The sequence below is a fragment of the Lissotriton helveticus genome, chromosome 10 (genome assembly GCF_964261635.1).
Source record: "Lissotriton helveticus chromosome 10, aLisHel1.1, whole genome shotgun sequence".
Taxonomy (NCBI): Eukaryota; Metazoa; Chordata; class Amphibia; order Caudata; family Salamandridae; genus Lissotriton; species Lissotriton helveticus.
The window spans coordinates 104,273,722-104,289,244 of record NC_136071.1 but is presented as its reverse complement, the minus strand read 5'-3'; the positions used below and the strand labels follow the sequence as shown (position 1 = coordinate 104,289,244).

The 15,523-nt window shown below is 42.3% G+C and overlaps 1 protein-coding gene across 1 annotated transcript in view; it reads left to right on the top strand.

The window, feature by feature from the left end:
* Positions 1-15,523, top strand: part of LOC144783948 (uncharacterized) — a 376,042-nt gene that overhangs the window by 149,928 nt on the left and 210,591 nt on the right. The window contains exon 24 of the mRNA XM_078662677.1: positions 8,425-8,552. Coding sequence (XP_078518803.1) covers positions 8,425-8,552 — 128 coding nt within the window. The remainder of the gene's footprint in view (positions 1-8,424; positions 8,553-15,523) is intronic.

Genomic DNA, 15,523 nt, shown 5'->3' with positions numbered 1-15,523 from the left:
CTTAGTTAAAAGATCTATGGACAGAACATGACATAATGAAATTAGCCAGGTTTTCTCAACTCGTAGTAAATAGGACAAAAAAACAGAAAGTGCTCATCGTACTTGGTTTTTGCCTTACAGACAGGACAGGTGGAAGAGACAGATCATTCTTGCCACCTGCGTCTCAGATTATTCAGGGCCAAAGTACCATATCTAAAAAAAAATGTGTTGATTTTTCTTGAGGAGGTTTAATTTGATCAAAAAATGGCTTGAACCCCATTTACATTTGAAGTTTAGAAATCTTTCAATTTAGGAGCCAATATCTGATTTTGACTGCCAGCTCTCGTCAATGTACCTCCAAAAACTTGAGTTTAATTGGTTTGGCATTTGTTTAGTAATCCACTCGGGGTTATCCCAAGCTGGTTAAAGACCCAGTTTGTAAATCCAGTGCTTGATATAACAAAGCCATGATAATACACCAGAGTTATTCTAGCCTTTCACCTCCAAGAGTTCTTGAAGTAGGGTAATCTTGGATTTTCTCTTCCCTACCCTTAGACAGTAAATCAGCGGTTTAAGGGCTACTATGTGATACAGTCTTTGATCCTAGATCTAAACGCATTGGAATCAGTGGGGTGCTGTGTGGCAGCATAAGTACAGCTCGCATAAATCTATTCTCCATTTCCCTAATACCTTGGTTTGCTTCACCCCCATATTCCATACAGAGCCCGGCTAAGCTCTCTAGAGTGGTAAATTTCTAGTGCTGGTGTAATCGTTTGGAAGTTAGACTGATTTTGTTTCTTCAGGACCGTTGAACCTGCATGGTGTAGGGTCAATTGGCTTTTTGCTATTTGGGATGCCCATGTTAGTGAGCTGGCAATCCTCAACTCCAAACCGCCAAAGTCGTTAACCTGTTCTAGATGAGAAGAGGCTAGTTTCAATTTCCCTCTAAATGACCTGTGTGGGCAAAAGGACATAAATGTGGTTTTGGGTGCATTCATTTCCAAGCCTACTCATTGCAGGAGATCAAAAACCAATTCACAAGGTTCTGCAAACCCATTGGTGTTTTTGAAATTAATAACGAATCTAAATCGAAGGGATTCTTTGGTTTGCCAGTTTCCGAAAATCACCATTACAGTCTTACAGTGTGGCAAATGATGTGAAGTGTAAATAGGGTCAGAGCTAACACACATCCCAGTTGGATGCCCCTTTTGATGTTATGTGATCAGTTAGTTCACCCTTCCTACCTCATCTTACGTGGGCATGATTATTGCTGTAAACGTGTATAATTATATGTAATTGGTTTACTGGCATCCTGATATCTTGTAATACAGCCCTCAACTTCCCTTGTGGAAATAAATCAAATGCTGCTCGCAGGTCAACGAACACTACATACAAATGCCCCTTGTTATACAACAGTTTTCCAAACGACTAGAATAAAACAAATTACTTGGTCTATAGTGTTTGTATGTGACCTGAACCCTGCCTGTAGGTATAACCAAACTTAATTCGCCTCCATTTAAGTTTGGACCCTTTTCAAAATCTGCCTGATAAATATTGTTTGTGCATTGTCAGCTAGGCTAATAGGACTGTAGTTTGCTGGATTGTCTATGTCACCTTTATTTGTAAATTGTGATGATTTTGGCGCCCCTCCAGGTTTCCGGTATCTCAGCCCCCCAAGCTATGCAGTTCGATATCAAATTCACTATATAGCCCCATACAACTGGTTCAGAATTATAAAGGTCACCAAGTATCTTATCTAAACCTGGGGTTTTCCCTTTTTTCTGCTATCTAAGGCCATCAATGTCTCTTCCAATGTGAAAATAATTGGAGGAACTTCTTCCCTAACCTGGGTTGTGGCCAGATGATCTTCAGCATCAACAAAGCCCACCTCTTTGCCATATTAAATACTGTACCCATTTATGGGCGTGAATATAAACATCTTCATTCATTTCGGTGAGTTTTGTGCCATTAGCTAGTAAAAGCCAAAAAGTCCTGCCATCTTTCAATGAGGCCGTTTCGGCCAGAGTACTCCAAAGCTTTTCCTCCCATTCTTCCGGAGCCCTAGTTTGCGCATTTGCGCATTTGTCTGTTTCCTCCCTTCTGCAATATTGGCTCTATTACCATTTTTCACAGAGCTCATTAATTTCTGTCTAGCGTTTCCACAGTGTGTGTTGTACCATAGGGTGTCTTTGGGTTTAAACGCATTCACATTTAGATGTTTATAGAAGTGAACCATGATTGAATTTATGAGTTCACTAAAAGTAGACATAACAAGACGATCGTCTTGTGTCTGTTCATTGAGTGAGCCTAAGGCAAAAATGACTGCAGTATAGATATGAGCCAGTTTATTATCATCTGAATATATGACAGGGCACTTAACTTGCCTCTGATTATTAGAATAACAAATTGGAACATCAGCTGACCAGGGCTTATGATTACAGGTCAGTAAGGGAATGTTTCTCAAATTGATAAAGCATTATGATCACTATGCAGATTTTTCAATGACCTTCATATCTTGTAAATTAGGCCAGAAATCTAAGTCAAGTAGGATGTAATCAATTCTGCTACTAGTGGATCCCCTCTTGAAAGTGTGGTTACTCCTCAGATCGGACAACATGCGACCATTGTACATGTGTAAGCCATGAAGTATTGTTGAAGAAACAACCTGCAGTACTACCTTTGATCTTTTCTTTAGGTGCAGATTGACAGTCTAGGAATGCTTCTTTCCTCCTTTTCCTCCTTTGTAAGATTTTGAATTACTTCTATAGGTTCAAAGGTCACATTAAAATCCACAGCCAGAATGAGATGGTTGTTACTATCGAATTGTTCCATAAACTCATCGTATATGTTTATTAATCTGATTATGAATGAACCAAATGTTGAGTCGATTTCTAGCCCCCAACAACTCAGTAGATTTATGATTGAGCCATCTTACTCTATGGGCTAGTGAGGCCTTTCTCCTTTCTGCTGGTCCACCTGACAGACGTCCGGCATCTGATGGGGTGACTTGTAGACTATGATTTGTATGGCCTGATCTATATAGTGGCTGAGGCCCAGGTTTCTTGAAACACGAAGATGTCATGTCTGTCTGTAAATTCTTCACAAACTCGGTCACTCACTTTTTATTTTAAACCTGCAATACTCCATGATCACAGCTTGATCCCTGGGGTAACCTCCCTTAGCCGTAAATTAGGGAGGGAAGACTGTGCCTCCACCTCTTGTCTGTTTTCATTGACACCTACTTGCATTATTAAGTTCTTCATAGGGGGAGTGGATGGACTAATCGTGAAAAAAGCAGAATCCCTATTTGATGTTACAGTTAGGGACCCTTCATCATGCTAATTGATCTCCATGTGATCTACTGCTTGTTTTGATTTAATTGTTTTATTGGATGTTACTCGTTCTTCCCTTTATTTTTGCATACTCATTTTCATTGAGGAATTGAGTTTAAGTTAATTTGGAAGCCCTTGGGAGGTGAAGTAAGCTGATCTAAATTCCCCAAACCAAAGACAAATTCCTCCTTAGACTATTCAACCTCAATGAAATCATACTGATTGTTCAACAAACAGGGCTTCACGACACAGAAATTAGATCTAACCAGTGATTAACTATGTCAGTGGTACCTCATCCAGTGTATGTATTTATTCTTTAAAGAATCATTTGTTTCCTTGGCTACCTCAATTTTTTTCAGTAGCCTTTTGGACCACATTCTCCCTATTTGACATCCCTGACCTGCTTGATGACTGTATTTGTTCTCTTGGATGAGTATAATTGGGATTGATTGAAGATCTCACCTCAGCTTCATGGCTTACAAGAGACCCTCCTCTCCTGTTATTTTGTTGCAACAGGAGTGAAGGTGTGGGGAAATTGGCTTGATACTTCCACCTCTGGGGTTCTCTAATCTTCCAATTATGTCTTACGGGTAGATTGTATTCTTTGCTGGTGGGTTCTGTCCAACAAACTATGTCTCATTGATTGGAGTCGGAAAATTGCAGTGTGGCATTTACCTTAATCAGTTTTGCTAAGTGCAACATTCCCCCCTCCTCCACACAGCCTTTGATGTTCATATTATAGCTGTCACTGCTCTCAGATCCTCCCCCCTCCTCTCTGGTTTGAGTAACCCTATGCAATTCATTCTCCTCGACAATTAGGCTACCTGGTTACATAGTTGGCCTATTACTCCTTCCACTTGAGCAATAGTCTCTTTGATGTCTCTAACACAGTTACAAGCTGTGCCTTCGGCATAGGTCACATGCGCCACTGGGCCTTTTTAATCCACCTGATCGGGAGAGCTACTTACAGTTCTAGTTGAGGCGAGTGGGCTAAAACGGTTAATGCAGGCAATCTCAGAAATAGTAGCACAATTAGTTCCTCCCCCGTCACTGGTGCTGAAGTCGCCAAGTTTCTCCACAGATGTTGTAGTAGTCTGCAGCACCTTCTTCAGGGCTCGAGTCGGGGTACCACACGGGTGGACGTCGTCCCCCCACTTATTTTACCGGAGGGACGCCATTCCCCCTGCCAAACAGTTGGACTTCACTCTTTGGCTTCTCTTGGACAAGGAGCTCGATACCTTTTGTGATGTCACTTCATGTCATGACGTCACTTCCGGTGACAGCGTCCCCCCACTTCTTTTTTTACGACTTGTGTCCTGACTTTCTTCTTCCTTTAATCGGATTCTGAGATGCTTTCAGTCCCTCTCAGAACCTAGTTTACTGGGGACAGAAGAGGCACTTTACATAGGTTACAGATTTTTGTAATCCTTGGATGTACTTATTGGAACTGATGGGTCAGAGTAGCCACTGTGGATGCGATTAAGGGCATTTAAAGTTTTCCTTTAATTGACTGAGACATAGTGAAGAATGCTTAGTTTTCAGTTTTGCGGTTGAATACCTTCGTTTCAGTAAGGAGACGTGTGCAAAATAGATTTTCACTGGAAATGTGTAAGGAAGATGACAAATATTGCAGTTTCTCTTAAATAAGAAACCTCATGGTTGTAAAACATTGGCTGCAAGCTTAGTTTCCCAGAAAAAAATATTTTGCCGGGACTTGTTCCATTAAAACAGTTTTGTAAGCTCTGCTGTTTAAAAAAATATGCACCATTTTTCTGATCTTGGTGAAGCTTTTACAAAAAGGGTGGGAGGTAAGTGCAACTGATGCAGAGAAGAATAGGACTCTGTCCAATGAAGATTTCCGGTAAGTAATCAGGCATTAACTCCTCTTCTCCTTCCTAGTGTCAAACTATGAGGAATTATAAAGCAAACCCATAAGGACTTTAAAACTATAGGCAGAGGAAGTGATGCTACACATGTGAGATGTATTATAGCAGACAAGGAGAAAAACAAGGTATTATGCAGACACAGAATGGAGCATAAAGGTATCAAAGGCGGCTTTTGAACTCGCCTCTGAAGCCTGTACTGATTATTGAAACTATCCGGGGAAACCCACGCATTTTAATAGACAGCAACAGTTGAAACCTCCTTAGCAAGAGCCATGGAAGCAGCTTTACCCATAGTGGAGTGTCCTTGCAACTGGACTGAAAGGTGGACGCTGTCAAAGCGTTGGCCATTCCAATGGCATTGCATACTCATCGACTAAGCATAGAAACAGAAGTAGGAAGGGTAATTTCCGGATTTAAAAGAAAGTAGTAACAAACTGTAGATAGACACAAAGAGAAAGATGTAGCACGGCACTCAGGCAAAAGGAGAAGAAAGCCAATTTTGCTTAATCTCCTAGCCAATAAGACGGCCACCAAAAATACCACCTTAGCAGTGGTGACTGTCAGGTTATCTTTCAATGAGGAAGCTTTCACCACGGATAGATGGTCTACACTGATCTACCCCAAAAGCTCACAAATAGATTACAAGGAATGCAAAATCTAAAAACAACAAACTATGTGTGGAACGTCGGAAGTGTGATCTCGGAAAATTGGCCTTAAAAGCAACCCACTGACCTTCAACCGAGTTGAGGTTTAAATTCAAAATTCTCTGCGCCATCCACAAGAAATATTGCAACAAATACTAGGATACCTGAAAAATCTGGTTCCCCACCACATTCCTCCTGTGAACAGAAGACTGGCAGAAACAGTGGCTTCAAATGTTCTAAAATCTGGAATGAAGCAAGCACAAGGAGATGATGGACTGAATGCTGAAACCTTTCAGACACTCAACCCCAGTCACAGATCTGGGCGAATCCATCATCGTTGTTTAGATCACTTTGCCACCTCAGTTCAGACCCAGCTATATGCAAATCGGTCTTGACCCTGTGCCTCATGGGAACAGTCCCTATTAAACAATGGGGTTACCCTGTAACGTGCAGAACCTGGGGACTATATCATTAAACGAACAGTGGTTCTGCCACAACACACTTCACGCAATTAATTCTTTTTTTCCCCGAAATATCGTGGGATTACATTGAATGTCCTTCAAACAATTTGCCCAAACACATATTCCAAACTAAACAAACTAGTCATAATTTTGACATCAAATTTTTATATGTTACAAAAATCATATGTTTCTTCAAAAACACGACATATCATATATAAATTCAGAAAAACCCACAGGGCATATACACAAACTAAATAGGACATAAACAAAAAGACATTGTGCATCTATCACCACAAATTACAATACATACATGAATATTTACATTAAAAACCATTACATATAAATAGAGCGTGACACCATAATGTCTCAAAGTGACCTATGGATATATTCTTTTTGACTGTAATGGTCAAGATGGACTAACGCTTCTTTAATTGAGCGTTGACGTTTCGACCCTTCTAGTATCGTGAGAATTGATAAACATCTAAATGGGTCTTCAGCTGAAAGAAAACAAATAGCCTGTGTATAGCCTTTTAGGGTCCCGCAGGGGATTCCACAAGTAGAGAAGACTTCTTTGTGGGGCTCCTTAGTAGCTCCCACCAGAGTAGAAACAAGTCTTTAAAACGGGATTGGCGGGCACGCCGTGCTCTTGCACCACCTCTGGTGTCAAGCGCCAAGAAAGATCGGGTGGTTCAACCAAATAATAAGGGGCAGTCTACCTCCTATATTGGGTCCATTCATGTAGCAAAAATGCCAAAAATTGGCAAATTTCTCCGTCACCAGCAACACGGAGTCACCGTGTATAGTCCTAATGGTGGTTCTAACAACGGATCCCCATTTAGAGTAAATTCAGGGTTTCAGAAAAACTATCTTGCACACAGCGTAAGCGCAGTGCATCTACTCAAGTCATGGAAACAGTCCAGCCCGAACTGCCAAGCTAGTTCTTCCCTGAACCGGTAACAAGCATCCTGGGACCGGTTTTAGAATAGCACCCCTCATCAGCCAGGCTAGCTTGAATCCAGTGGCAAAGTGAGCAAGGGACCCACGTCTGGAATGACCTGAATTCCAGTCTGAAAAAAGCAACCTCTCCAACTGTGTGCTAGAAAACGTCTGAAGACAGAACTGTTCAGGCTAGTTATGCTGCTGATGTCTTGCGTTACTATAGATGCCAATTGATGACTACTGGATATGAGCTCCACGTCTTGTATCTTGCTGAACTAACTGCACTTCACACTTTCTGCAGCTCTTGTACTTTACTCGTTTACCATAGCACACTTTGGTGGATGTAAGGTTAGGGACATCTTTAGGACTTTTGGGGCTCTGAGCCAAACGTATTTTGGGGGCACCTGTTCGGAACAGTTTTGAATGTATGATCCAGGCTAAGGAATATAAACTTTTTTACATTGATGAAAAAAGAGTCAGGAGAACAAGGTCAGTTACATATCTCAAAAGAGTAAATAATGTACATGAGAAACTAAATTTTCAAGTCAGAGTAATCATAACTCAAAAAATGTCCCATAATGAGATTGGAGGAAGGAGACTCACAAGTCAGATTAGTAAATATGCTTTCACCAATATGGTAGCGTATATGGGGACAAACGGTGGGTATATGTGGGACAAACTGCTACAAAGGTACTAGAGGAAAACATAGTAAATGTGTGTAAGAAGTCCTGTACTGAACTGTCAGTGAGTAACTTATCCTCTTCTTTGGTAAGCTCTAACCTCTAAGGCTTTCTACAATAAAACTATAAAGTAAAGCCTGAGGTTGTCAGTTTAATTTATCATGACAAAACTCTCGTTGCACACTTATTTTGAGAATAACCAGCATCTCCTCATTCGAATATCTTTTGCTGCAAATGCGAGAGTACTACCCTTGAAATAAAATCAATTATTTAAATATGGCAAATATAGAACTGTTGAACAGAATTCTACTGATTTCGCAATGTACTGCCATGCGTTTGGCAAAACCCACTGTTTTAATGTTTCAACTGCAAATAGGGAGCGATAATAATTACCCCTTTTTACGAAATGGTACAAAATCACCTGGTTTCTTTTCTGATATGTTCATATAAAGGTGTATATTGAAAGTAATTGGCATTAATTTGTTTCCTTTATTTTTTACCAGACTCCGGACTCATATGTGATAAGGAAACCTCCTTCCAGGGTTTCCTCGATAAATTCTTCCTGATATTCTCCCATCAAATGACAGCTACAGATCTGGTGGCATTGATTCCACCTGAAAACCAATCACAGGTGACAGAGTGCTTCATAGTTCACGTTTTTTTTCCTTCACATTTTATTTGCTTGTAAATCTTGTTGGCACTGGATAGATCTTTGGGTTTACAAAGCTTGAAGTATCAGCATTCATCAGTACTTATTTCAGTCTTATGTGAATGAAACTCACTCTACCTGTCAAGGGTTAGGGGTCCATTGGTCAACACACAACAGACTATTGGCAGTGTGCACAACCAGTAATTCATTTATAAAAAAAAAAGGGCAAGGGCCCAAAAGTACTGATATTGATGCCAGCACCGATGGCCTGTTGCGCACCACTATTAGTATTTTTTTTGCGTATTACACTGCTAAACTAATATGCTCTGCTAAAAATATGCAGTCAGCGCCACCTAGTGGTGAACTGTCAAAAAAGTACTGGTGTTAGGCATTAAATGCCAGTACTAAGCATTGGCAAACACCTACACAAACTAAGCACTGTGCACAACCCTATTAGCAATCTTTCCAGAGAGGTCAGAAATTGAATTCCTACTGCGAATGAACTACTATCTCACCCTTTAAAAGTTATTCGTCAGGACAGTGCAAGGAGGCTTCTTTCCAAGCTACATGTGTTCTCTGAACTAGGACATCTGGCCAGCACTGATTCTGAAAGATGTCTGTTGCAGAAACCACTTTAACCAGCCAGAAATGACCTCAAAATGAAAAATCTGCCATCAGTACAAATTATTTGACTGAAGGCGCATAAAGTGACAGCATTGTTACTACATATATGTATCATTTGCATTAGTGAATACCAAGAGTGGATGCGTCAGTATTTTACATATAAAGCCAATTTGTTTTGATTAAAATTAAATTACAAACTGTGTCAAGAACCTTTATTAATATGTTTTTAAATATAATAACATATATCAAATATAAAAACACACTACAGTTTAACCCTATGGATGTGGGGACATTTTCCCGTAGTACGGAAAAATTTCACGTGTGCGCAATTCGGACGGCTCTCGGTTGTCCGACGCACACGCCACCCGTAACGCGGCCGTCCGACGCATCCAAAGGGTTAAACCACTTTAAGAAAACCGTTCAACAGTAAAGGGCAGAAATGTGCTATTCTAACTCCAATATAATATACTTTGGGCAAAGTGTTGCAGATAAAGGGGTGATATCTACTATTCCCACTCCAATCTAAACCCCATTGGAGATATTAGTGGAAACTAAAGCGGTGATATTTAGTATTCCAACTCCAATCTAAACCATATTGGAATAAGTGTTGGATGCTAAAAAGGTGTAATTCATCATTTCCACTCCAATCTAAATCACTATGAGCGAAGTTTGGGACATTAAGAGTGACATTTACTATTCCCACTCCAATCTAAACTACTTTGAGGAATGTTTTGGACACTGAAGCGTTGACATTTACTATTCCCACTCCAATCTAAACCACTTTGAGGAAAGTATTGGACACTAAAGTGGTGACATTGACTATTCCAATTCCAATCTAAACTACTTTGATGGAAGTTTTAGGCACTACAAAGGTGAGATTTACTGTTCCCACTCCAATATAAACTACTTTGGGGAAAGTGTTGGAGACTAAAGGGGTGTCAATTACTATAATCACTCCAATCTAAACCATTTTGGGGTAAGTGTTGGGCACAAAAATGTTGTAATCCATAATTTTCACTCCATACTAAACCACATTGAGGGACGTTTTAGACACTAAAAGAGTGAGATTTACTATGCCCACCCAACTCTACACCATTTTGGGGAGCGGGTTGGATGCTAAAGAGGTTACATTTACTATTCCACTCTAATCTAAACCATTTTCAGGAAGGTGCTGAATGCTACAGGAGTTACATTTACTATTCCCATTCCAATCTAAAACATTTATGGGTAGGTATTGGACACTAAATGGGTTCCATTTACCATTCCCACTCCAATCTAAACCATTTTGCGAAGGGGCTGGATACTAAACGAGCTACATTTACTATTCCCTCTAAAATATTTTGGCGAAGGTATTGGATACTGCATGGGTTACATTTACTCTTCCCACCTCAACCTAAATCATTTCAGGGAAGGTGTTAGATACTAAAGGAGCAACATTTACTATTCCCACTCCAATCTAAACCATTTGGGGGAATGTGTTGAACACTAAATGGGTTACATTTGCTAATCCTACTCCAATCTAAACCATTTCCAGGCAGGCTTTGGAACCTCAGGGGTCGATTACGATGTCGTTCAGAAAGCATTCCGCCCGAACCGGTCTTGGAATGGTTTCCGACCTAATCAGATATGGGGAGTCCAACCGACCGATTACGATGGTTCCAGATACCATTCAGTCGGACTCCCATTGACTTCAATGGGAGCCTGTGGTGGGTGGGGAAAATTGTGCACGCCCCTTGGTGCCTGCCACACTGTGCATGGTTTGTATGGGGGGTCTCTAGGGTACCACCATGGACCCCATTCGGAAGGCTCCGGGCGAAGGGGGGCCTGCTACGGGCCCGCAACATCAGATTCCGACAGCCGATTCGTGTCAGAACTACCAAATATGTACGGCTGTCGGAATCCAACATCTTAATTGGTCAGTCAGACACGCAGTCCATAGACCTGTACGAGTCGGCTCCGAATGCCTCGGTTCCTCCGAAGGCCATCGGAACCTACTCGAACAGTCCGAACACTTTACAAACATCGTAATCGGTCGTTCGGAAAGCTTTCCGAATCGGTCGGAAAGACGGGTTGCGAATCGGATTTGGCAGACCCGAATCCGATTTGGAGCCTTTCCGAACGACATCGTAATTGACCCCTAAATGGTTTACATTTATTATTCTCACACCAGTGTAAACTATATTGGGGAAGATGTTGGACACTAAAGGGTTTACATTTACTATTTCCACTGCAATCTAAACAATTTTGGGGAAGGTATTGGACACAAAGGCGTTACATTAACTATTCCACCTCCAACCTAAACATTTTGGGCAATGTCTTGGACACTACAGGGTTTACATTTACTACTCCCACACCAATGTAAAACGTTTTTAAAAAGGTGTTAGACATTAAAGGAGATACATTTACTTTCCCCCTCCAATCTAAACCACTACAGGATTTACTTTCATGATACATACTCTAAAATTGAACATATTTTAAAATTGTTGTTTGAATATCTTTATTCGGTAATTTTTCACCATAAAAGAATACATATACATGAACATTTCAAAGTACCAATAAAAGATTATAAAATACAGTAAAAGCATGGACACCTCAATCGTCAATCTACTACAATAAATTCATCCTCAGCTTATGGAACCTCCGGAGTGTAATTTCAGTAGGCGGGAACGTGTCATCCATGCACTTCCCAAAAATTTAGCCACCCCACAGATCATACTGGCAGATGAAGAATCTGTAGAGAGGACACGTAGTGCCTGGCTATGGCACCTCAGCCCTAATTCCCTGCAGACGGCTTTCAACCAGAATTTCCGCGCCCCTTTATACGCTGGGCAGGCAAAAAACAAGTGAGCCACCGATTCCTTAGGGGCCGCACAGCCAGGGCATGCACGCGAGCGGGCATCTGTATTCGACCATCTCACCGTAAAGTCATGAACCGGGAGCGTCCCATATCGCAATTTTAGGTACAGCGCTCGATCCAATGGTTTAGTTATTAGGTCGAGAAAGGGTTCTAATTTTCGCACACACTTAATTGACAAAAATTGGTCGGTAAGTGAGCCCACATTCGTAAGCCTCGTAGCGTTACTCTGTACCCAATCCCAGTATAGTTTTTTTATAACATCTTTGGGTGGTGGCAATTGCAACTCCCATGCCTCTCTTAGACCCATGCTGAAGGCTAATTCTTTCAGTTTATTTAGCCATCCTATTTTTTTGCAAGTGTCCAGTAATAATAGTTCATCCAGCCCTTCTGCATACTTAGCGAGCTCCTCAGTTCTTCTTAGGCGGGACCAGAATAGCAACGGGCGTAGCCTCACCAAGTCCTTTACTGTTTTCCTGCCTAGATCTAATCTTAGTGGGATCATTGGGGTGGAAGCGGGAAGAGCTACCACTTTCCTAAAAAAATTGTTTTCCGCTCTCATCAAGTCCAAAACCCCTTCAAACCCCCAGAGCTCGGAGCCATAAAGTGCTGCAGGAAGAATCTGGCCCTCATAGATGGTCATAGCTGGGGAGACCGGTTTGCTGGTAGATTCACGGATCTCCTTCAGCGTCACCCCGGATACTCTTCGATGGTTTAATAACATTTTGGAAAGGTGATCCTTCCAGGTCATGCGGCTGTTAATCCGGACACCAAGATAGTCAAAAGACTCGACCAGCTCGAGGGGGGCGTTATTAAGCAAAAAGTTATTTTTAAATCTTTTAGAGGGTGCAAAAGCCATCAATTTGGTTTTCGATGTATTGATAGTTAAGCCTCGGATGGTGCAGAAGGAGCTAAACCGATTCAAGAGTTTTTGTAAGCCCACCGGGGATTTGGAAATTAATAGGGTGTCATCAGCGAAGAGAAGTGTGGGGATTCTCTCCCCCGCCAGGGATGGGGCATCCGACTCCTCCCCCTTTAGATGGTCAACCACTCCGTTTACAAATAGGGAGAAGAGGGTCGGAGCCATGACACAGCCCTGACGTACTCCTCTCCGCACTGGGATCCTATCTGTTAGTTGCCCCTGGGATCCCCATCTAACCCTCGCATAGTTCCCCTCGTGCAGCTTTACGATTAGGCTCAGAAGACCACTGGGAAAACCCATCTCTCCTAGAATTTCCCAAAGTTTTGAACGAGGGACCAGGTCGAATGCAGTTTTGAGATCGATGAAGGCCATGTGCAAACTGCCTTTCATGATGGTAACCGCCTTCCAATAGATCGCAAAAAGACGAAAGACCTGGTCCATCGTGCCTACCTTCCTTCTGAACCCCGCTTGTAAGTGGGAGAGGATACTAGCCTCCTCTATCCAGTCGCCTACACTTGAAATGATGACCCTGCCGACCACTTTCTGGATTGTATCTAACAAACTGATGGGTCTGTAGTTCGCAGGGTCATCTCTAGCCCCCTTCTTATACACAGTAACTACCTCAGCCCCTTTCCAGGAATCTGGAACCTGGTGTCCCCTCGTGATCAGATTCATTATTACGCAATTAGTTTGGCCCAGGCCTCTGGCTCCGCCATCAACAGATCTCCAGGGATCCCATCCTGCCCTGCGGCTTTCTTAGGGGTTAGGTTACTAATCGCCAACACTACTTCTGCGGCTGAGAATAAAAGGGCATTGTCATCTGTGGTGTCCCCATCACCCAGGCTATTCACCCCAGGACTAGTTGTTTCCTCAGAGTCTCCATATAGGGATGAAAAATGAATAAACCATTGCTGGCAAGTTATATGATCAGCCAATGGTTGCGATTTGCTCTGCCTTGTTCTATTAACCAATTCCCAAAAAAGGTTCGGGTTCCTACTGCTCACAGCATTGGAAAGATTCTGCCAATGCTGTTCCTCCCACTCCCGTTTGGCCAATGATAATGCTTTCAGATAATCCCTCCTGGCCGCTCTAACCAGTAAGGGGTCCCCCGAGAGCAGAGCTTTTGTCAATTTCTTCCTTTTATTCTTACAGTGATCATTATACCATGATTTACAAAGAGTGGAGGGTATAGCAGGAGCCCTATTACTTTTCCCCTTCAGAATAAAAAATTGGCCAATTTGATCTATTGTAGTTTTATAGGCAGAGTTAAGGGAGGGGTGTTCACAATTGACAGACCGATTTTCACCAACCCAAATTTCTAAGTTGGAAGACAAACCCTCAACCAACGCTTTGATGTTTCCTATATCGCCCTCTTTAAGCTTAGCCTTATCCCATTTCAGTCTACGGTTATTATTAAATGGGATGACTTCTTTAGTTGATTTTGGGGTGACAATTGCTCGCCTGTCATTCAAAGCACCCCAATTAAACTTACAACACAGAGGATTGTGGTCACTATCCTGGCTTGGGACGACCTCCATATCAATCAGGTCCGGCCAGAATCCAACATCCATTAGGATGTAATCGATTCGGGACGGCCCTGAGAGTCTATTAAAGGTCAATGCCCCTGACTGATCAGATATGGTCCTACCATTAAGGGCTCTTAATTTGTGGTCCCTTGTCAGTGCATTAATTTGAATGGCCCTAGGTGACCACTTCCTAATAGGGGGCAGGGAAAGAGTTGGGATAAACCATTTTGAGTCCTCCTCTTCAATTCCTAATGGGTCGTCTCCGAGAAGGGGTTCAAATGTACAATTAAAATCACCCCCCACGAGAATTTTAGCTGAACAGGGGCAATTGGCTAAGGCCGAATCCAGGGCTGTTAAGGTCAAAGAGGGAGAGTCACCCTGTGTCCCTCTCGCATAAACATTAAAAAGGTCAAGCCTGACAACATCCTCCCGTCCTCTTACTGAAAGGTGGAGTATATCATTACACTCCACAATATGGCTTGTGACCACCCAGTTCAGATCTATTTTTATCCAAACTATGAGACCGCCCGATGGTCTACCCTTTCCCTTACTTACTGCGGGCACAAAGTGGGTAGTATACCCCGATTTATGTAGGGGAACAAGACTCCATGACTCCTGGAACAGGCAAACATCGAACTGCTCAATGAGTGTGTGCCACTCTGGGATTTCTAGCTTCCTCTTTAGCCCAGCAATATTCCACGAAAGGAGATTTATTACCCGCCTTCCTCTTGGCATGGGAGTGTAACCCACCTTGGGCAAACTCTCATTAACCTCCCTAGACAAAGTACTCCCCCCCACCTGGTCCAAGGAAATGGGGGTAGCAAAACAACCAGCCATACTCATCACGGGCCCAGCTAGCCTAAAGTCCCCAGTTATGTCATTGGTGGTCGCCATATAGTCTGTGGGTAGACTAGCTTCTTCATTATCTATACTACCCCAAGGTGGACGAGGATCCTCATCCCCAGGAAGTTCAATGTCATTTCCCCCCCCCCCCTGCTCCCAACTTCAATCGCAGTCTTCCAGCCCT